Raw genomic sequence first — 22,646 nt, 5'->3', positions numbered from 1 at the left:
AGTGTGTCCAGGCTTTGTTCTATTATGTCCTGGTGGTGAGGGTGGGGAGAATGGATAGCCCTCAACCACCTCTACCTAGTGAGGTTTGCCATTTTTCTACCCCAAATTTAATATCGTCTGTGCTCAGTGAACTGGCTTAGGTCAGCCCAAACACTGAACAACTGACAGGAAGGACCCTGGAGAGACAGCAGCTGGGTGCGGTGGACAGTCCCTGCAGGGGCTCAGTTCCTACACATTCAGATGCTCTCCTGGATTCTCATGAGGCAGCCTCCTGCCTGCCTTTTCCTTGGGCTATTTGAATGGGTTCCTGACAAGAGCAGGCTGGACCTGGGCATATGAGGGTAAAGGGAGGGGATGTCCTCAGGGACCCAGGCATTCAGGGTGACTGGCTTATGGTGTGGGTGGGAGGCGGGGGGAGGGGAGACAGGCCCTGGAGGGACAGCAGGGAGGGCAGGCATGGGATCCTGATTGGGGGAAGTTAATGCCGGCTTCAGGAGGAGAACCGGGTGGGAGTGGGGGAAATCTGGCCCCAGGGAGGTCCTTTGGGGACTCAGCTGTTTGTGGTCTGCACCCTGGCTGCCCACTGAGTGACCTGGATGAGTGGCTTTAATGCTCTAAGCCTCAGTTTCCTCACTTGTAAATGGGTCAAAGATAACATGTTTCAAAGAGTTTCTGTAGCGGTTAAATGAAATGATACATGTGACAAGCGTGCGGCGTTGCTGGCCCTCAGCAAGGGCTCAGCACTGTGGTAATCACGGCCCCCTGAGCACCCTCGATGTCCATCTCTTGCAAGTCCATGGTCAGTGACCTCATGTTGGTAACAAAATTGGCCACAGTGGGTTGACACCATAGAAATGGCAGAGGCTACAATAAGGACTCCCCACTCTGCCCCCAGCGCTGGTTGTTAAATATTGACCAGCAGACCACTGCCCCAGCACCAAATGGTGTCAAGGATACAGGAAGCCCTGCTGACTGATGAACTAATGAAACTTAATTCATTCAACAAGTAGCAATCACAAATCACGTCGGCTAGTGCTTGTTGAGAACATGCTAGTGCCAGGCACTGGGCCAAGCATTCCACTCTTCGCTTTGTGTAACAACTCTGTGCCATCTACACTCCACTTACAATAACACAGGCTCCCAAAGAGGAGTTGCCCTCTTGCCCTTCTGCCTGTACAGTCTGAGTGTGCTCAACTCCACCCTCAGATCCAGAGGAGGGCCCTGACTGGTCCAAGCCAATCTGCATACCCCACTCCTAGCCGCTGTGATTGATTCGGTGTTAGCCCTTTTCATAGAGGAGAAAGCTGAGCCTCGGAGAGGTGAAGCTGCTTCCCCAGGGTGCTCTGCACACTCTCTTCTCCACAGAGGACTGGGGAGGAAGCAGCTCTTCTCAGGAGAGTCACTAAGGCCTGGCCTGTGCCTTTCCTTGTAGTGCACGCTAGTGGCTAAAAATCTCCTCTACGCCCACCCACATTTCTGAAAAAGGACATGGGAAGTAGAAATACATTCCAATCAGGAAGATTTCTTGCCGGGGGCGGGGGCTTCCTGGCACAGCCTTTCTAATGCAGAGCAGAGACTCAGCCTTGGCATCACGGCTCACCTCCCACCTCTGCCCAGGGCAGGCTCTCTGCTCCTGGCAGCTGCGATCCAGCCAGTTGGGCGACCCTGGGCAAAGCCTCGACCTCTTTAGGCCTCACACACCTAACCAGTAGAAATCAGAAATGAGACTGCAAATGTGGCTTTTATTTTAATTTTCCATACACTCTACTTACAGTAACATGGGCTCCCAAAGTTCCTTTGAGGAGTCGCCCTCCTGCCCTTCTGCCTGAATGGTCTGAGTGTGCTCAAGTCCATCCTCAGATCCAGAGGAGGGCCCTGACTGGCCCAAGCCAATCCGCATACCCCACTTCTGGCCACTATGATTGATTCAGAGGCTGCCGGGGACCCAGTCCCAGCCAATGAAAGTCAGGCCTAGGACATCAGTGCAATCATTAGGGGCGTGAACTCCTGCTTTCCACCAGATCAGAAGCTGAGAAAACGTAGGAGCAGGAGCTGCAGCAGCCACTTCATGGGCATGACGGGTGTGGAATGGAATGAAACCAGCACAAAGGGAAAGACAGAAGCCAGACCCAGCCACAGAATGGCTTTTCCAGGGATGGGGAATGGGAAGAAAAAAGGGCAGATAGTGAGAGAATGAGGGAGGGGCACCTCTGCTGGGAACTGGATGAATGTGTTCGCTTGAAAGTTATGGGGCCACCATGTTTCTACGAGGTAGGCAGCCAAAGTCAAGACCGAGAGCAAGAGGGAGACACAGAATGAATGGATGGTGCACAGAGAAAAAAGGAGACCACAGAGGCAAGAAGGAGGCGAGCCAGCATCTAGTCCCTGGCTCCCACATCTGCTGACACAGCCCTGTGTCTTTATCCTATCGCCCCCTACACCCACCTTTCTTCCCTAAGTCGGTGGTTCTCAACTTGATTGTGCAACAGAATGCTGGCAAAGCTTCTGGAAACACAAATTGCTGGGCCCCACCCTGGGAGCTCTGATTCAGTAGCTCTGGGATAGAGCTGAGAATGTGCATTTGTAGCAAGTTTTCAAGTGACACGGATGCTGCTGGTCAGGGCATCACACCCGGAGAACCACTGGCATAAGCCCACCCACAGGGGGCCCCCAGGGTCTGGGGAAAGCTGCTAGAGAGGGAGGGTGTCTTTCCGCCAGTGCCCGTTTCCCCCGGGTCTCCAGGGGAGCTTCCCCAGGCTGGCAAGGGAGGGGGTGGGCAGGAAGCAGCACTGTCCCTTCCCTCTGCATCTCCCCTCCGTCTCATCCTCTCCCCTCCCACCCCTTTCATCCTTTCCCAGCCCCTCAGGTCCTCTCCCAACCCCAGGCACAGCCAGTATCCATCCTGGGGCTGTTTTTCCCAGATTCCTCTGCCCTCCCTGACAACACCCATTCAGGAGGCAGTGTTCAAACAGGTACAGGACGAAGAGGAGGGTGCCAACCAGGACACAGGGGGTGCCAGCCAGTCAAAGAGCACCAGCTGAAAGGCGGCCAGCCCCGGTGGGGCACAGCGCCCCCTGCAGCCTGCACAGCAGGGGATAGGCCGGTGGCTTTGAGCGCAGCTACTCCTGAGCGCCCCCCGCCGCTCCCCGCCACTGTGCTGTCTCCACGCCAGCTTTGATGTGTCACATCAGTAGCAGGGCTTTCAGGAGCTGCTTCTCGAAGCTCTGCCAAACTGTCTTAGCAGGAATCAGCCTCCCTCCTGGCAGAGCGCTGTGATGCTCTCCCACCCCAGCCCCCAAAGCCTGGCGTTTGGGGAGAATCAGGGAGAAGCTGACACAGTGCAGTGACGCCACTCCCAGCCACAGAGAAGGCTCAGCCCCCGCTCAGGCCCCTGGCCCCGGGTCTCCCTGCTCAGTGGCACCGCAGCACCCAACTAGCTGCTCCCGTGCTGTTTCTGTGCACTTAAGGGCAGGACAGGCTGTGTTTGCTGCAACTTGGATTTTTCTCTCTTCCCCTTCCAGCACCCAGTGCAGCTTTGGTGGCTTTCCGGGCCTGGGGGCAGACTGGCTGATCTCCTAGCCCTCCAAGGTGCCGCCCCACTGTTTTGCAGTTCTGAGGCAGCCAAGTGCGCCGGTGCCAACCCTGGCTCTGTCCCTGGGGCGCCACCTGACTTCTCCCCAGTGGGCTTTCTCACACTGGGATGACATGAGCGTGCATCTCCCTGTCCCATCTCCAGGCCCCACTCTCAGGGACCCTAACGTCCCTATGTCACCATGGTGAGTGATGTCTGGTCAGAAGTTGTGGGCATTTTGAGCTACAGTGTGAGCTTGGGAAGTAGAGCAGGGAGGGGAACAGGTGAGATGCCCTGATCTGACCCCCACACCCCACTTCTCCATAAAGGGGCTTCTCCTGGCAGAGGAGGGAAACCCAGTAGTCGGACTGAGTTCCCCTCAGAACTGACAGAACATCCTTTAAAGACAATTCCCATTCCAAAGTTACCGCTGCTGCTCGGAGCTGTCAGAGCAGGTTAGGAGACAGCAGGAACTGCCTCCTAGAGTCTGCGAGGGGGAGGGCTGGGGGACCAGAGACAAGAGGAGGGAGAGGAGAGGAGAAGAGGCTTCAAAGGAAGAGAGCAGACCTCACAGCGTGGCACCCAGACAGGCGCATGGAAGAAGGTGGCAGCAAAAGAAACCCTGGACTGGACAAAGGCCAGGGAATTTTCAAAGGAGCGACGGAGGCTGGTGCTCCGGCTTCCCTGGGCTGCAGTCACCTCCTCTACCCACAGCCTTCTAAAAAGGCCCACTCCGTGCCGCTGCCTGGAGTGGTTGACTCTGGAAAGGGAGGGAGAGACGGAGGGCGTTCCCACCATGTCTCAGTTCAGCCTCCAGAAATGAAAGCAGCAAGGCCAGCTGGAGATGGAGTGGCCAGAAGTGAGGGAGACACCCAGCAGGACTCGGAAGCAACATCTGTGGGCTATTTCCCAGAAATCCTCAGAACTATTTGGAGGGGACTATGTTTCTTGTGTGCAGACAGAGGTAGGATGAGGGCTCACATTGTTTTCTCTCTCTGAGACAGGGTCTCACTCTGTCATTCAGGCTGGAGTGCAGTGTATCCATCATGGCTCACTGCAGCCTCGACCTCCCAGGCTCAGCCTCCTGGGCAGCGGGGACTATAGGTGTCCATGCCTAGCTACATTTTCTTTTCTTTTTTGTAGAGACAGAGAAAAAAAAGAAAGGTGGCTATCCTCCTGCCTCAGCCTCCCAAAGTGCTGGGATTATAGGTGTGAGCCACTGCACCCAGCCAGACTTTTTTTTTTTTAAACAGTAGAAATTTAAGGCTCAAAAGTACAGGATCAGCACCTGAGAGTGGCTCCTCAGTGGCCTCCCCTGACTGCCCCCTCTCCTCACTTCTCATCCCTGCCTCCCCATGTCCCCCTCGCCACCTCCCTCTCCTCGCCCTGGGTATTCCTCACCTAAGCCTTTTTGTGGTGTTTATGATGTTGAGTCAGATTGTGGGCTTAGAGATAGGGCCAGAGAAAGCAGATGAAGGAAAAAAGACTTGGCCAAAAAGATGAATTCAATTAACTTAATAAATAAGAACAGGAGGCAAAGGTGGCCTTGGGCTGGGGTCCCAGGAGCAGCGTTTCAGGGGAACGGGCCTGTGGAGAAGGTGTTAGAGCCAGTACTGTGGGAAGAAAAGGTGGGGGTTTCTGCAGTATTACTGGAAACCATGTCCCTTTCACGGTGTTCAGTGAGAGGACTGGGGCCATTTTGATATTCATTTCCATGGCTCTCACCATGTTTTTGGGTCCCTGATCCCCTCCAGGAAGAGCTGTGGGGTCAGCATCTAGACAAAATCACTCAGGGGAGCTGGTCACCAGCCAATGACCTTGGCTGGTGTCCAGTGACAGGAGCATCTTCAGGGCATCGAACGTCTCTTCCGGTCTGGCTGGACCCAGAAGCATCACATGTCCCTGATGGTCCAGTGAGGGAGGGGCCCGAGCTGGAGAGGGCCCAGGAGCCATAAGAACACCGTCTCCTCAGGGAGATTTATAACCCTGGCTGGGCCCTGGTGGAATCCTCAGTGAGACTTCTAGGTGTATCATGTGTCCCTATGCGTTTACTAAAAATGGGCCCTTATCTTTGGGGTGTGGAAATAAATGAAGACCACCCAAATGAGACAAGCCAAGGCTGTTTACTCAGAGCTTGCTGGGGCAAGGGAGTCGGCCAGCATCGTTCACATCTGGCGGACTCGAAGGCAGGTAGAGGACAGGGAGAGTTCTAGAGGAAAAGGGAAGGCTCCAGGCATGCCTGCTGGAGGCTGCCGCTGGGGAGCTGGAGGCATCTCTCTAGAGGTGAGCATTCCACAGGACTGGAGAGGGGAGCACATTTGGCTTTCTCTGGCTGGTCCTAGGTTGGAAGCAGGAACAAAAACTAGAGACACTGCCAGTTATGAATGATGCCCTGGCCATTTGGGATAGGTGACTACAGGGGTGACTTAGTTCAGCTTCCTGGACTATTGGAGGACAGAGCAGCCTGGCTTCCTGCAAGCCTGGTGCAGCAGGCGGCTTCCCGGGTGGGCTCCCGCAGGTCATGGTTTGGTCTCCTGGGCGGGTAGCCGCAGACTGTGGGGCGGAGTCCTGTGTTTACAGGAGGTCTGGCCATTGCCCACACTGAATATTCAGTCTCAGGAGATCTGGACTAAAACATCCATGGGGAAGGTCAAATGCTGTCTGGGTTTGCTTTAAAATAACCCAGGGCAGGGGGAGCAGGTGAGGGTGCAACCCAAGCCTAGACCGCCATGAGCTGACATCTGTCGAAGCAGGGGATGGATCCATGGGGGTTCTCAGACTATCCTCACTACTTCTGGATATTTTTATGAGATTTCATAACAAACAGTTAAAAACAAAAATTCCTGGCCACTGTGAACCCCCAGCATCCTGGGGCACCATCCCGGTGGGCTTTGTGACACTGCCCGATTCCAGACCCTTCCATGCCTTGGAACATCACAGTGTGCCCTTTGGGAAGGCTTTGCTTAGTGTAACTGTGGTTATGGCTCCAGGGAGTCCCTAAATCTTGCAGCCTATACTCCCTTCCCAGCTCAGAGCCAGTGCCTAGGACTTAGTAGGTCCTCAGGACTAATGTAAATGAATTAGTAAATGAATTGAGTGAAACAAGCCACCGATTAATTGCTTTACTGAAGGTTCCCCGGCTCCCATACCCTGGCTTGTGCTTAGTTTTATGGGACCATCAGTCTCCTCACTGGCCGGAAGCTTCTGGGGTAAGGAGAAGAAACTCATCTTCAGCTCTCCCACAGCACTGCAGAATAGTGCTTGGCAAAAAGGCAGTTAGGAAGTATTTTGGAAACCATTGGGAAATGTCTAAGATGGAGATGTCTTGGTTAACAGTGGCAACATAAGAGAATTCTGCTTAAGACGGCAAAGCCAAGACTAGCAGGAGAAAATCAGGTATTTGAAGGCATCATTACCACTCGCAAAAAGAGCCATAAGGACTCCAAATCGGCAGACAATTTAAAGAGGACATTTAATGAGAGGCCTTGACTGGCAGGCACTGTCTGCAGACAAGGCCACGCATGGCCGAGCCTGCCATGCGCCCACTCGCTCTTCAGAACATTTTACTCCTAGACGAGGCCTGACATCCAGGCCTTTCATCTTCCCTCCACCCGAGTTTCCGTGCCAAGGACCCCAACAAGACGCCCTTGAAAGCACTTCAGTGTGATCTGAAATATGCTGATAATTAGCAAAATGAAACCCAGAAGGAATTTCCTTAAACTCCCTCCTCTCTGTTGAATTTTATAAAGCTAATAAAAACATTTTTATCCTACAAAAAAGCCTTCCCCCAAAAATCTTATCTTCTGCAGAAAATGAGATAAGACTTTCTTTCTAAAATCATGTTCCCAGCCCAAAAGGCTGGTATCCCCACAAGCTGAAGCCACACAGTCCAACTCTTGCAAGACCACAGGGGCGGCTGGGGGACTGAGTCACCGTGGGGGCAGCCGCCTTGCTGAGGCGGGCTTTCCTTCTCCATCGAGCTGCTGTCATAGGCAGACTTGGGGCTGGGGGTCTGTCGAAGTCATACCCCTCTCTCTCTCTCTCTCTTTTTTTTCTTTTTGTTAACACAGAGTCTCATTCTGTCACTCAAGCTGGAGTGCAGTGGTATGATCTTGGCTCACTCACTGCAACCTCAGCCTCCTGGGTTTGAGCAATTCTCCCGCCTCAGTCTCCCGGGTAGCTAGGAATATAGGCACCCACCACCATGCCCAGCTAATTTTTTTGTGCTTTTGTAGAGATAGGGTTTCACCATGTTGGCCAGGCTGGTCTCGAACTCCTGACTTCAAGTGATCTGCCGCCTCAGCCTCCCAAAGAGCTGGGATTATAGGTGTGAGCCATCACGCCTGGCCCATACCCCTCATCTCTGAGAACTGCCATCCCCGCCAACCAGGAGTCTTCACGGCCACGTCTGAGCTCTGTGGCCTCACTGAGCCCTCACTGCACACCCCTCAACAGAGCTGACTGTGCCTGGGACACCTGACCAGCTAGCCTGGGCAGATCCCCCTTCCTGAGGATTTGGCTTTGAAGCTGCCTTTGTGGGTGGTCTGCACCGAGGACACAGGAGACAAGAATGGATTGGTGGTCACGAGTGGCTGGGAGCATGACAAGAAAGACAGAAGAGAGGAGGAAGGGTCCCCGCCTCAGCCTCCCAAGTAGCGGGGACTACAGGCACGTGCCGCCATGCCCAGCCAGAGGTAATTTTGAAGAAATATTTTGAGTTTCTACTTGTATTAAAGAGAAATAATGTGATCAAGTCTTATATTTCCCTTTAGAAGATGTTTTTCAAATACCGAGCTGGTGGTCTTTTAGAAACAGAACACCCACACCTCCTGCAATGCTCCCCAGCGTGTTTGAGAGGGACAGGGTGAATGGCACTGCCCGGACCAGAGGGTGGGCTGTGCAGCAGGCTGCCCAGGGCTATGGGAGGCAGACGCCTCTAAGGTATAGGACATGGGGGCTTTCCACTCTGGGGACAGCTGGACAGCTGCCCTTTCCACTGCTGATGCAGCCCAGCCCTCCATCTCCTGGCACGGGCCACCGGGTTCAGCACTTGCCTCCATGCCTTCACTCGGCTGAGCCTAAGAAGAAAGGGAGCAAGCCTGGACCATCCCACCAGGTGCTTGGACAAAACAGCCTCCTTCACTCGACTTGTGATCCTTTCCCATTGCAAAAACTTACCTCGGTACCCAACGGGACGTGGGCCCAGTAAGGAATTATCTTCTTCCTTCCTTCACATCTTGCCTGTGTCTATTTTACTCTAGCATTTTCTTTTACTCAATCAAAAATGAAATGGAACAAACCAAGCAATGGCTGGGTGGCAGTGGGGGTGGCGGTGGGCACTGCCACTGTGTGCCTACCCCTACCCCTGTCCCCGGGGCCAGTCCTACCTTCCTTTGCAGATAAAGCCTTCTGGCTTTGGTGGCCGTAAAGGAAAACTCGTTTAAGACCAGGTTCTCCAGGGTGAGGAGACTGCTGTTCAGATGTTTGCAGAGCCACATTGCCTGAAGAAAGGAAAGAAGAAAAGAGCATTTTCATAAAAACAATAAATACACAAATAACTCCATTACAATGCCCAGGTCCTTCCCTCTCCGATGGGAAAAGGTTGGCCATGGGAAAGCACAATTATTTCCAGCTGGAGGAAGGCCACCAAGGGAGACCCACCCAGAAAGCACCTGCCGGCCTAAGAGCCCTGCTCGTAGCATCTCTTCTTCTACCAGCATGGACTTAAATCAAGTGGGAAGACCTACAGGCGGGCTACGTTTTAGCTGACCTTAACATGCTTTCCAAGCTCTGTGGACCATGAGTTTCATCTCAAGGAAGATTTAGAACAGGAACTTTGAGGACAGAACCTAAGGATGGGTAACAGCCCACACTCAGTATTCTTTTTTTTCTTAAAGATTGGGAGCTGGCATGTGCTGGTCAATGGGATGTTTAGTTCATTGATAATTACTCTATAGTCTGTAACAGAAGAGTAAATTTTAAGGAAGAATAATGAACTAAAACAATCTTGACACCAAAATTGTGCTGATGACCCTTCCAGCCTTGAGATAGTTCTGAAGGCCCTTCCAGGACCTGGGGCTGGTGTGAACCTTCATTCTTCCTGTTCCTGTTGCTGAGAAACCTCAGTGACAGCATTGGGAAGAAGCCCTTTTTGACTGTACATCGTCTTATCAGATCTGTGTGTCTCCAAAGGGCATTCAGGAGTGGGGACAGCAATTCACCAAAAGGCTTGCTGCTGAAATACCAGCTGCCGGGGCCTGACCTCGACAGGGAGGACAAACTCGATCACTTCAGCCATGTCGGGATGTGCCGAAAGCAAGTCTCTGCCCTCTGAATCTGCTCTGCCCGGCAGATTCCTACCAGGGACCAGAGAAGAGCTAGGACAGGACGAAGCACAGACGGCCCCAGAATTCAAATGTCAAAGACAAAAGGAGAGCCTCCCACTGAGCAACCAGACTCTTCCAGAAAAGCGAGTTCAACGAGCTTGTCTGTCTAAATGCAGAATCTGTCATCCTCACTCCCAATGTCAGAATTACCTGGGGAGTGTGTTCTAACTACTAGTTTTTTGGGGCTCTGCTCCAGGAGATTCTGATGAGGTTGGTCTGCAGGGCACTCCAGGAACCTGCATTTTTCATAGCACCCTGCAAATGCCAATGATCAGCAGGTCTGGGAGTCCCTGGCTTCTAACTGTGAAACAGCAAAATGGTTGGACTCAGGTGGGTTAAATGCAGAAACGCATGGAACCCTACAGTCTGCTATGGAGGAATCAAATAGAAAAACTATAGACCAACAGGATGAGCAGATGGACAGATGAGTAGAACAGCTATACTAATTCCAAAAGCATAGCCCATGCAGGTTAGTTTAGGCAAGGATCAGTCATTTTAACTCCTTTTCAGAGGAAAGCAAGGTGCCAGTTAAACGGGGGAACAGCCTGCCCCATCCCGCCCATGACACATGCTCACAGCGATTATGTAGTCACGGAAGAAGGGTTCGCTGATGTTCACCAACCAGGGTTTTAAAAGGTAAAAAGGGTTCCATCTCAGATGAATGAAATTTTAACACATTTTTGGCACTTAAAAGTGGACCTTAGGCCAGGCGTGGTGGCTCACGTCTGTAATCCCAGCTCTTTGGGAGGCTGAGGTGGGCGGATCACCTGAAGTCAGTTCAGTACCAGCCTGGACAACATGGTGAAGCCCCATCTCCACTAAAAATACATAAATTTGCTGGGTGTGGTGGTGCACGCCTGTAGTCCCAGCTAGTCGGGAGGTTGAGGCATGAGAATCGTTTGAACCTAGGAGGCAGAGGTTGCAGTGAGCCCAGATTGCACCACTGCACTCCAGCCTGTGTGACACAGTGAGACTTTGCCTGAAAAACCAAAAAAGGACCTTAAAGATCGAACGTCCTAGAGACATTCACTGTCCAGAAAACGGCATTCACTGTCCAGAAACTGGTGGTGTGTGAAAAAGGGTGGGCGAGGTGGGCCCAGGCATTTGCTGTACCTTCAAAGATGCATTTTCTTTAAAATGGGGAGAGAACAAAGCAAATACGGCAACATGTTAAATTTGCATAACATCTGGGGGTTGGGTACATGAATATCAATGATATAGTTTGCTGTCCTTTTCTGATTCATTTAAATATTTCACAATTAAAATGTTCAGAGTGAATCTTAAGATTCCAAGTCAAAGTCTATGAAATGTGTGTACTGTTGGATGCAGCACTTCTACTTCTGGAAATGCATCCTAAGGACGTAATGAACAGTGAGCAAGGAGAGCGTGTACGCGGGCAAGAAAAAGCCCACAAAGGTGTCTCCAAGCATGTTAAAGGAATGCTCATCTCGATCTCTGGATGGTCGGGGAATTCTATTTTTGGTCTTTTGTAGGTTCTAGGTTTTCTGCTACAAATACACACTACCTTTTGTAATAAGAAGAAAATAAGAAGGAGGAGAAGGAAAAGAAGCAAAGCTCAGTTACGCTGCAAATTCATGGAGGTGCAGTCTCATTCCAGCTCTGGAGGATAAATGAGATATTACAGCATCACAACACTTAATATGATACACTTACTATCGTTGTTTTCCCCGAGGCAGGTGGACCTAATATTACAATCCTGGGCACTGTGGAATAAAAAGATTTGAATGTCACCACTCAACATGACAAGCAGCCTCCCATGTCTGCAGTACTCGGGGTGTACCTATTTCTTTCCTCCCCAGATTTCATTTTCTGCCAGTGACACGGCCATTTGTAACCCAGCAGCTCAGAGACACTCTTGCCATGGAACTCATTCTCTGTGTTTAGAGAGGTAAGTGATCACCGAGATGGTTTATTCTTTCACCTCCAAGGGGACATGGACACAGTAACTTGTTTACCAAACTCATAAATATCAAGAAGAATTGGGATTTCAAACACCATAAAGCATTTTAAACAGGGACTTTGTCTCCAGACGCTCTCTCCAATAAGGCTGTAATTTATGCAAATCGACCTTAGAAGCTTTTCTTTATGTTTATGCCTTTTTATTTAGCAAATTGTATTCCCCATGATTTTACAGAGGGAAGTCATGAGGAAAGCCCATTACTTCCCTCTGTATGGGGAAGAGTATTGGCCAGATTTATAAAACCCGAGAAAGGAAAGTCTGTTTTCAAAGATGGACTTTTCTATGCAAATGGAAAACACTGGCAGCTTGTTTGATTTTAGTCCTGGATGGTTTTGGTCCCACAGAATTCCCAACCCAGGCTACTGACAAGAGTGTGGTATGAACCAAGGGCTCCTGAACCTGTGACCGAGAGTCTGGGCTCATCCGGCAGGTGAAGCTCTGGTGGCAGACCCAGGTCCTGGCCATCTTGGAAGCTGAGAAGGCATTTTCAGCTTCTGGGGTGGGAGCCAGGGCAGAGATTCAGCAGCTCTTTCTCTGTTCTAGGCCTGTAACCTGGGGCAAGGCTTCCCAGGGCCCTCCCCATGGGGAGAGAAGCCACTGCAGGTGGAAAAACTGCTTGCAGGACAAGTGTGGAAACAAGGTGGCTTTGAGAACACGTGGTCAGGTGAGAGGATGAGGTGAGACAGAGCTAGAGTGGCTGCTGGCGAAGGGAAAAGAGCTGACCAGCACGGGGAGAAGGGTGCTGGAAGGCATCACCCTGGGTTGAAATGAAGGGAACGGCAGTGGAGTCTGGACAGATGCATCCACACTGCCTGCCTGCCCAACACCATCTTGACTGGGCCAGCTGTCCCTCTCCTTGTGGGGAGCCGGTAACCTTAGCCTGGCCCCTGACCCAAGGCGATAGATGAACGGATGTCCACTGCAACTCGCATGAGCCTCTAACGTCTGCATGAGAGCCTGTTCTGGCTGGGCTTCCGGGAGGGAATCTCGTCTCAGCAGAGGAGAGAGGTGCATGGCCTTCTAGTTTGGTGGCAGACACAGAAAAGGAACTAGACAGTGTCCTTTTGGCCAGCAATGTAATGGTTAGCACATCCACACCCAGCTGGCTGCTTGGGTTTTTAAATAGATCTTTGCCCAAAATCATGGCACCTTCTCATTTTTGGAGGAAGTCAAGGTAACTCACTGAATGATCCTCTCCTCTAACCTCAGAAGCTGTGGACCTTCTAATTCTCCCTATGGCTGTTCCTTCCAAGTTCCTGCCTTGCCACCTGTCATTTCCCATCAGGAACGTCCTCCCTTCCCAGCACCCAGCACCCCCAGCCTCCCATTCCCTCTCCCTCCCTGAGATCCTTGTTCTCGCACCCTGTGGAGGCCCGTGATCAAGTGGCGGGCTGCCGCAGCCTTCCACACTGGTGAATGTCAACCCGCTACTGAGAAACAGGTGGAGTCGCTGTCCCCACACAAAGAGAAGCTCCCAAGGGCAGAGACCGAGTCTTATCCTCCTGGATCACCCCCATGGCAGCCAGAACTGTGAGGAGCCACATACAGCGACCTTCAGGGCCACCTCCTTGGCTGTCCCCGTCTCGTCCTATGGTCACTGTTTGTCACCTGTGTCACCACCATTACTACTGCCTTACAGAGGGCTCCCTCTGCCAGTCAGCATGTTTGGGTACAAGTGCAGAAACTGGATGCAGCTCAAGAAGAAAAGGGGGTTGACTGCTCACACCTGTAACCCCAGCACTTTGGGAGGCCAAGATGGATGGATCACTTGAGGTCAGGAGTTCGAGATCAGCCTGGTCAACATGGTGAAATCCCATTTCTACTGAAAATACAAAAAATTAGACAGGTGTGGTGGCACACACCTGTAACCCCAGCTACTCTGGAGGCTGACACAGGAGAATCACTTGAACCTGGCAGGTGGAGGTTGCAGTGAGCCGAGATTGCGCCACTGCACTCCAGCCTGGGCAACATAGCAAGACTCCGTTTCAAAATATCTATATCTATATCTACATCTATCTCTCCATCCCAGGGTGGCTCACAGAGTCCTACACAGGCTGGGAAGCCAGGTCCTCAGGGCTACCCCACAGGAACAACACCCCAGGCAAGGCCACCCAATGGGCTGGGAAGACACCACACAGTGCAGCCCGTGCCCATGATGCTGCTGCCACATGTGGGCACCGTGCCGCCATCAACCACGCTGCCCTTCCACCCAGGAAGCAGGCCCTGCGGAGCTGCCAGGTAGTGCTCTGGGCCCTGCCTGTGACTCTGAGTCTGGACTCCCCTGGCAGGTGAAGCACTGGTGGCAGGCCCAGCCCTGACTGTCATGGAAGCTGGGAAGGTGTTTTTAGCTTCTGGGGTGGGAGCCAGGGTGGGCATTCAGTGGCCCTTTCTCTGTTCTAGGCCTAGAGCCTGGGGCAAGGCCTCCCAGGGCCCTCCCTGTGGGTGAGAGAGAAGCCATCATAGGAAACAATGTGGGAAACACTGCTTGCAGGACAAGTGTGGAAACGAGGTGGCTTTGAGGACACATGGTCAGGTGGGAGGATGAGGTGAGATGGGAGCCAGAGTGCCATGGGAGGTTTGTAGGGAGGGGTGGCAGGGAGGGTGGTCAAGGGTGGAGGATCCTTGGGCCATGAGGCAGAGCTCTGACTTGGACCATGGGGAGAGCGCCTGCTTGGCCAAAGTCAGATGAGGGAGCAGTGGGGAACCTGGGTCCGCTCAAAGTCAGATGAGGGAGCAGTGGGGAACGTGGGTCCGCTCATGCACCATCGCCTGCTGCCTCTCCGGGGCTCTGACCACAGGCCTTGCTGAAGCTCCTCCAGACACAGACGAGACCCAACAGGGCTCAGGGCGCACAGAGCCCGAGGAGTGGGGAGATGCAGCTTGGCAAGGGCCTTTGGGGAGCAAACCTGACTCCTGAGTCACGCATTCGCCTGAGAGTTCCCGGGCTGGGGGCTGCAGGGGAAACCCTCCCCTTCCAGGTTCCTGTAAGTGGCACCCAAATGGTACACATCTATGAACAGACTTTAAAAGGGGAACATCCACGGCCTTTCTCCCCCACCTAATTTCTCCCACACATTTATGTGATTAATTTCAGTTTCTTAAAATCTAACACCTTGAAACTCCAGCCCTGCTCATGAGTAATTATTTATAAACAGTGTCATAAAAGGCTGCTTGACTGCCAAGAGTAATCAACTTCTTCCAACCACTTCAAAGGAAATCAAAAAACCTTTCCATCCACAGATCCTTTTGAGGTTTAACTAGGAGCATGATTTAAAATTCACAAGAAAACCCTTAGGTATTGGAGCTCTAATACACAGCTTTCTTGGACAAACGTTTGATAAAAAACGAAACATACCATTATATACACCATTGCCTGCTTTAATATTGCCCAGGGCTACTGTAAATGCTCACTTTGTACTAAATCTGCTTTTCTGGCGGCGAAGGGGCTGCCAGCCCATGTACCGGGGCTCTCTCTGCTCCCTCGTGTGCTCGCTCACCGGGATGAGTCCGGGGCCTTCTTTCCCTCTGCACCAGTCACCGGGCATGTCACTGTGTGTGGCAGTTAACCCCAGGCCCAGTAAGAGGAAGGGTTGAGGTCCTAGCTACAGTTACCCCAGGCCGCTGCACGGCTGGAAGGGGGCACAATGATCTGACACACCAGCCCAGGGGAATAAAACACACATTGGATGTCACGGGCCCCTCCAAGCCTCCCGCACTCTTCTAGGACACATGAGGATTGGGCTTAGCTGATTCGACGCTTCTCCCACTCCTAGAAAAGTCACCAAGGCGGCCAGGCGCAGTGGCTCATGTCTGTAATCCCAGCACTTCAGGAGGCCGAGGCGGGTGGATCATCTGAGGTCAGGAGTTTGAGACCAGCCTGGCCAACATGGTGAAACCCCATCTCTACTAAAAATACAAAAGTTAGCTGGGTATGGTAGCAGGTGCCTGTAATCCCAGCTAGTCGGGAGGCTGAGGCAGAAGAATCACTGGAACCTGGGAGGCGGAGGTTGCAGTGAGCCGAGATTGTGCCATTGCATTCCAGCCTGGGCAACAGAGTGAGACGCCGTCTCCAAAACAAACAAACAAACAAACAAACAAAAAACAGAAAAAGAAAAGAAAAGTCACTAAGGCAGGGTAGTCTCCCCTGTCTCCCTTCCTCCTTCCCATTTTTGCTCCACAAGCGTGGGCAAATAGAGAGAAACCCATGGGTATCTCTCTCTTCTTTCCGTTTCAGTGGTTGGGACTTGAGCCAAAGGACAAAATGTTCCAACATCCATGAAAGCTGCCAGCTGAGGGCCTGCGGTGGAGTGCAGGGCTGTGGGAAACAAATGAACTCTCCAAAACAGTAGTTCCTGGGACCCAGTGACTTTACTCCCTGAGAGCATCTGGCCAAAAGCTGGACTCAGCTGTTCAGGAGGACAGACCCCCAGCTGGAGGCTGGCCCCCAGCTAGAGACAGCACGAGGCAGGTCTGGATCCAAGCCCCTGCTCGAGAACAACGGAGCAGGTGCAGTGCAAAGAAAGGAGCAAGGGCTCCATGGAGGGAGCTTCGGGAAAGCCCCAGACCTTCCGATGAAGGGAAAGGGGCACTAAGGAGGGTAGGAGGAGGAGACAAAGGGAGGGAGGCGGCAACGGAGGTGGCTGCCCAGCCAACATCAACTACATTCCATCCAAACCAGAAAGATGACGTTTAAACTTTAAAATCCTGATGAAGTGGACAGTCTGACATTGAAAATTAAAGCTGCACACAGAGGAGTAAGATCAAAACATAAAGAGATTATTGAATCTGCCTCAAATTTCTTGAAATTCAAGGCTATTGAGTTTCAAGGTAAGCCTTGAAGTAGCGGTTTAAGAACACACAGGGCCGGGCATAGCGGCCCATGCCTGTAATCTCAGTGCTTTGGGAGGGCAAGGCAAGAGGATCGCTTGAGCCTAGGAGCAGGGACCAGCCTGGGCAACATAGTGAAACCCTGTCCCTACAAAAAAATTTTAAAAATTAGCAGGTGCAATAGCATGTACCTGTAGTCCCAGCTACTCAGGAGGCTGAGGCAGGAGGATCACTTGAGCCCAGGAGGTCAAGGCTATAGTGGGCTGTAATCACCCCACTGTACTCCAGTGTAAGCAACAGAGTGAGACCCTGTTTCTAAAAAGAAAAATAAGAGGGAGGAAAGAAAAAAAGAGAAGAACATAGGGCATGCCTCAAGCAGGATTTTCAAACTAACAGCAGAAAACGTCAGTGCAACCTCATTTATGAGAGTTCAAGTGGTTACATTATTATCAAGCACTTTTTTTTAGACAGAGTCTTACTGTGTTGCCCAAGTTGGAATGCAGTGGGTATTCAAGATGCAGTTGTGGCACTGTGGTCTTGAACTCCTGGCCTCAAGCGATCCTCCTGTCTCAGCCTCCGAAGTAGCTGGAGCTACAGGTGCACTACCACACCCAGCTTCCAAGCACTTTTTTTTTTTCTTTTTTAGATAGGGTCTCACTCTGTTGCCCAGGCTGGAGTGCGGTGGTGCGATTTTGGCTCACTGCAACCTCCACCCCCTGGGTTCAAGCACTTCTCCTGCCTCAGCCTCCTGAGTAGCTGGGATTACAGGCATGTGCCACCACGCCCGGTTAATTTTTGTATTTTGTTTTTGTTTTTGAGACGGAGTCTCGCTCTGTCGCCCAGGCTGGAGTGCAGTGGCGCAATCTTGGCTCACTGCAAGCTCCACCTCCCAGGTTCACACCATTCTCCCACCTCAGCCTCCCCAGTAGCTGGGACTACAGGCACCCGCCACCATGCCTGGCTAATTTTTTTTATTTTTAGTAGAGATGGGATCTCACCATGTTAGCCAGGATGGTCTCGATCTCCTGACCTCACGATCTGCTCGCCTCGGCCTCCCAAACTGCTGGGATTACAGGCATGAGCCACCGCACCCAGCCAATTTTTGTATTTTTAGTAGAGATGGGGTGCCAGGCTGGTAAGCACAATTTTTAATTTAGAAAAATCTATCAAGCTTTTTACTACTGGAAACTCGACGTCGTACCCCTGGAAGCCGCTACCCATGGTGCACCAGAGATTTCCCATTCCTTCAGCCACCACTGACCAGACCAGAGTTTCACGGCTTCCATCTGGTTTAACCAAACATGTCCATTTCACAAATGAGGAAAGTAAGGCCAAAGATAGTCACAATCTCTCACGTCTCTACATTTTAAGATGAGTGAGCTGCAGGGTACCTGACAGCGGGGAGGGAGGTGGGGGGTGGCAAGACAGAGGATTGTGCTGCACCGCACTCTCCACTCGCTCTTGGTTGACTTTTAGTCTGACTTTGTTTTCGCTTTACTTTTACTTTAGCTTTTACTTGGCTCTTACTTCACTTTTACTTTCTGTTTCCTTTTGCTTTGCTTTCCCTTTGCTGTCCATTCTTCCTCTGGTGGCAGGGTGAGATAGCCGCGTGGGGGCAGAGTTGCCGTCTGCAGCCCTGGAACAACAGAGCTTAGCAACACCCAAGCTCCCAGCGCCCACTCGGCCTCAGGGTGGGGGGGTGGGGGAGAATGCAGGAACTTCTTCCTCTGGCAGACGGAGTCAGTGAGGCCTGGAGGCGAGCCTAGGTCTGCAGCAGTAAGGGCCACTCAGGAGGGCAGGACGGCAGGGTAGGCTTAACACCCACCCTAAGAGCAGGTGAATCTGGAGAGACAGAACCTCCCACCTGTGCCATGTAATAAACAGCCAACCAGAGAAAGAAGGTCTCTAAGAGTCGCTGCAGGGCAGAGTAAACTGCACCAGGAAGGTGGGGTTGGGGAGAAGGCAAATCGGACATGGGGAAGGGGGTCCCGAGGCCACCCCAGCACCGCACCACCCGCGCCTGGGCATACAGGACTCTCAGTCAACATCTGCTGAACAAGGGAATGTCCAGTGAATCAGCCATTTGCACCTAACCAGAGGCTCAGAAAAGGGCCTCTTTGTTGGCCCTTTGTGGGGTCTCTCTTTGAACCTGCCCGCCTAGGTCCATGCAATGGCATCGGGAGCCAGGACTCCCTTCCTCTGCTGCTCCGCAGCCAGACCTGGATGCGCCAGGACCTGCATGCAGGGCACGAGGAAAGGCTTGGAACCTCCTCTCTCACCCTTTTTTTTTCCTTTTAACTACCTCGTGTCATTTCTCACCTTGGGCCTTCTGAACCTCCACACAGCGCATCTCTGGCCTCTGGCCTCAGCTGTAACAAGTGCTAATTTCACTGGTGCGCTGGTAGCTCCTTCAAAGCAGCTAATTCCCCAGTGAAAGAAACATAAAAGCTCCAAGACATCAGTCCTACCCAACAGCCCACACAGGACAGGACTGACCCTCCACTTGGCAAAGGAACCATGGAGTAGAGTGAGGGGCCTTCCTTGTGTGAGCGCCTCCCTCCTCCCCGCTCCTGCGCTCTGGCCTTGGGTCAGCTGACCTGCACCGGCCAACTGCAAAGGTTTGGGGAGCTCGGAAACGGGTTAACAGGCTCTGATAATGAGACCGTCGGAAAAGCCCAAGAGCTTGCCTGTCTAGGTAGACCCGAGACCAAACTTACGCCTGACAAGTGGAGTGATCAGAGAGCTGAAACGCAACAGGTGACATCAGCTAGGGCAGACGAAAGCAGTAATAATTGATTCCATGGGTCATTCTGGGGTTTTCATTTTAGTAACTTGGCAAGAGAATTTTTATAAGTTGTGCTCCAAAAGAAATTAAGGCATTTTTCAATGAACCACCACCTCAAGTTGTCGAAACCCCTCCCTTCTGACCTCCCTTCAGACACAGGTAGGACAGAATGGTGCTCAGCTATTCTTGGGGTGGGGCAGGATCCCTGGAGAGGATGAGGAGAAGGAGGAGGAGACAGAGGAGTCAGGGAAGAAGGGGGAGGAGGAGGCGAGGGGAAGATGGGGAGGGGAAGAGCCCCAGCCAGTGCTCACCATTGTCATTGTCTTTATGCAAGTGCTGGATCATGAAGGGGATGGGGTCCTCAGGCTGATGGATCAGGAGTTGCTCCAGCATGTTCTGTGGGTGCAGGGCAGACACCCAGGTGGTTAATACCTGCAGGGGCACCTGGTCACCATAATTACCAGCTACGGGGCCTGCTCTCTCCACTGCACCCCACCAAACATGACTTCAACCTGGGACCCAGCCTCTGCCCCAGCTGGCATCTGCTTGGGTCCCCATGAGCAGAGGCATGAGGAGGGCCACCTGGTGCTGCTGCAGAGGCACCTGGGGGAGGCAGAAGTGGGGAGCCCTGCCCCTGATTCAGAGCAGGCAGTCCAGGGCTCTCTCCCCTGGCGTTCTTTGGGCTTCCCAGACGAGCCTTCTCCAAGTTCTCAAGCATCACCATTCCCCTCAGAGCCTTAGCGGATGCTGTCCCCTTAGCTAGGAAGCTTCTTCCTCATCCTCATCCTGGCTAACTTCTGCTGAGTCTCAGATCTCAATGGGAACATACCTTCTTGAGTATGTGCACTAGGCAAACACATCAGATACTCCTGCACCTGCCTGTGGGCATTGCCCTTCTCCATGCTTCACCCTGTTCCTACTCACCAGGCCACCATCCTCTTGGCAGGCCATGGGTTCTTTGGGCCTCCTTGTCTGCCTAGAGCCCTTGGTACCCCAATGCCTGGCAGTCATAGCAGATGGCCGGCACAGATGTTTGCTGGGGAACATGACCATCGCCACTACATGTGTCTCTCCAGAATGGAACAGAATATTACCGGCCAGATTTCTAAATAGTCCTAGGATATTCTGGCCATTTCATCCAATCAGGCAAGCATATCAAGGGAAAGCAGATTCTGGGGTTGCAGAATCCTAGGCACAGAAATGAGGAAGAGCTCATACCAGCTGTGCTGCTGCAATAAGGGGCATCCTTCAGTCCCAGGGACAAGGAGGGAAGGGCTGTAGTCCTCTTGGAGTGAAGGGAGTGTGGGGCAGGAAAAAGAGCACCGAGCCGTGAGAAGTCTTGGTTCCAGCCCCACTGTATCTCACCAGTAAGTCCCTTCCCTTCTCTGGGCCTCAGCTTCTCCGCCTGTTCAGTAGCACAGCTGGAGAGAACTCATGTTTGTATATCACTGGTGTGATGGAATGAGATGATTTTTGATGGTTCACACACAAATATTTTACATTTCATGTTTAAATCATTGTGTATTTAACGTATTGGAAAAATAAGTACATCAAATCAATAATTTCAAGGATATCACTTAGGATGAGGCAAAAGCGGCTATTTAATTTTTTTAAAGGCGAGTTGATTAAAACAAGTGATTAGTTTAAATGGAGGTGCAGTAGTGGTTATGCAGATCTGTCCATGTGATATAACTGCACAGAACTGTATGCACAACAAAAACATCAATGCAGGTAAAAATGGAGGAAATCCAAATAAGGCCTACAGTTCAGGTAACCCTCTTGTACCAATGCCAGTTTCCTGGTTTCGACAATGTGCTACAGTTATGTTAGATGTTATCACTGGGGCAATGGGGGAGGGGAGACCAGAAATCCATACTATTTTTTAACTTCCCATGAATCTAAAATTATTTTCAAATCAAAAGTATAAAAAATGGAAATGGTCAAAACCATGGAGGGAATACACAGATGACTAAGGACTGGAAATACTGGATTGAAAGCTTTCTTGTTGGGAGGCGCAGGCAGAAGGACTGTTTGAGCCCAGGAGTTCAAGACCAGTCCGGGCAACATAGCAAGACCTCGTCTCTACTAAAATTAAAAAAAAAGATTAAGCAGGTATGGTGGCCTGCACCTGTAGTTTCAGCCACTCTGGAGGGGCTGAAGCAGAAGAATTGCTTGAGCCTAGGAGTTCAAGGCTGCAGTAAGCCATGACTGTATCACTGCACTCCAGCCTGGGCAACAGTGCAAGACCCTGTTTCAAAATCAGGAAAAGCTTTCCTGGGCAACTCCTCCAACAATCACTGTGGAAAACACACCAGGTTCTCTAGAGCAGACAGCAGGACTCCAGATGCTCCCCCATCCTGCCCTGACCTGCTGACTTCTATCCCAGCTAGCTATTTGATTTGTGATTGGCCACTCAAGCAGTTTTAGGAATCTCTTGCTCTATCAGTTAACACTTTCCAAGGGGAATGTGTTTGATGGAGGTACAAACACGGGTTTCTTTGTCTGGGCTCAGCTATCTAGTGTGTAGGGCAGAGTCTCAAATGACCACAGACACCACTATGCCCTCCATGCCCTGCCCCTGGGGATGGGGTGTACCCTGGTGAGCAGACAAATGTTCTGGAAACTGAGCTCCAGCTTCCCTTTGCCTCCCAGAACCTTTGAGTGGCTGAGAGTTCATCCCCTCCAGCTCCTGAAAGCCTTGACCTCCACCAAGTGCAGAAGGGAAAACTGGGGCCCCGGCGGAGGCCAAAGTCACACGGTGAGCTAGGGGCCCAGTCAGGCCTGGAGCCAGGATGAGAGCTTCGGAGCTGCAGGGGACGTCCGGCCCTGAGGGGCAGGGACCACAGTGGGAGACACTGCTGTCCCGGAGGCAGCCCTCTCCGAGGATGGAGATGCCAGCTTGAACTCGGACAACGCCCACCTCAGAAACCTGGGCCGAGAGGCTCCCCACAAATTCGACAGATGGGAACTGTCAGCGCCAGGCGAGCCCCTGGGAGACCACCTCTTCCAACCAGGCATTTCACAGGTGGGGAAACCGAGATAAGGAAAGGACTGGTTCCAGACCAAAAGGCCCGCTGGCGGCACAGCCAGGACCAA

General features: G+C 52.1%; 1 protein-coding gene across 6 annotated transcripts in view; it reads right to left on the bottom strand.

The window, feature by feature from the left end:
* AK8 (adenylate kinase 8) overlaps window positions 1-22,646 on the bottom strand; it is a 160,628-nt gene that overhangs the window by 136,866 nt on the left and 1,116 nt on the right. For 3 of the 6 annotated variants that reach the window (XM_031934095.1, XM_031934093.1, XM_023189000.2), the window contains exons 2-4: window positions 19,862-19,946; window positions 11,632-11,681; window positions 8,959-9,072 (exon numbers count right to left, since the gene is read on the bottom strand). Coding sequence is in view for 3 of the 6 variants with exons in the window: in XM_023189000.2 (XP_023044768.1) it covers window positions 8,959-9,072; window positions 11,632-11,681; window positions 19,862-19,946 (249 nt within the window). In the remaining 3 variants the exon portion in view is untranslated. The remainder of the gene's footprint in view (window positions 1-8,958; window positions 9,073-11,631; window positions 11,682-19,861; window positions 19,947-22,646) is intronic. The other 3 variants (XM_023189001.2, XM_031934096.1, XM_031934094.1) reach the window with 3 other exon arrangements.

Source organism: Piliocolobus tephrosceles, chromosome 14, assembly GCF_002776525.5.
Source record: "Piliocolobus tephrosceles isolate RC106 chromosome 14, ASM277652v3, whole genome shotgun sequence".
In the NCBI taxonomy this organism is placed as follows: domain Eukaryota; kingdom Metazoa; phylum Chordata; class Mammalia; order Primates; family Cercopithecidae; genus Piliocolobus; species Piliocolobus tephrosceles.
The sequence above is the reverse complement of the archived record's forward strand: the minus strand, read 5'-3'. Positions and strand labels throughout refer to the sequence as shown.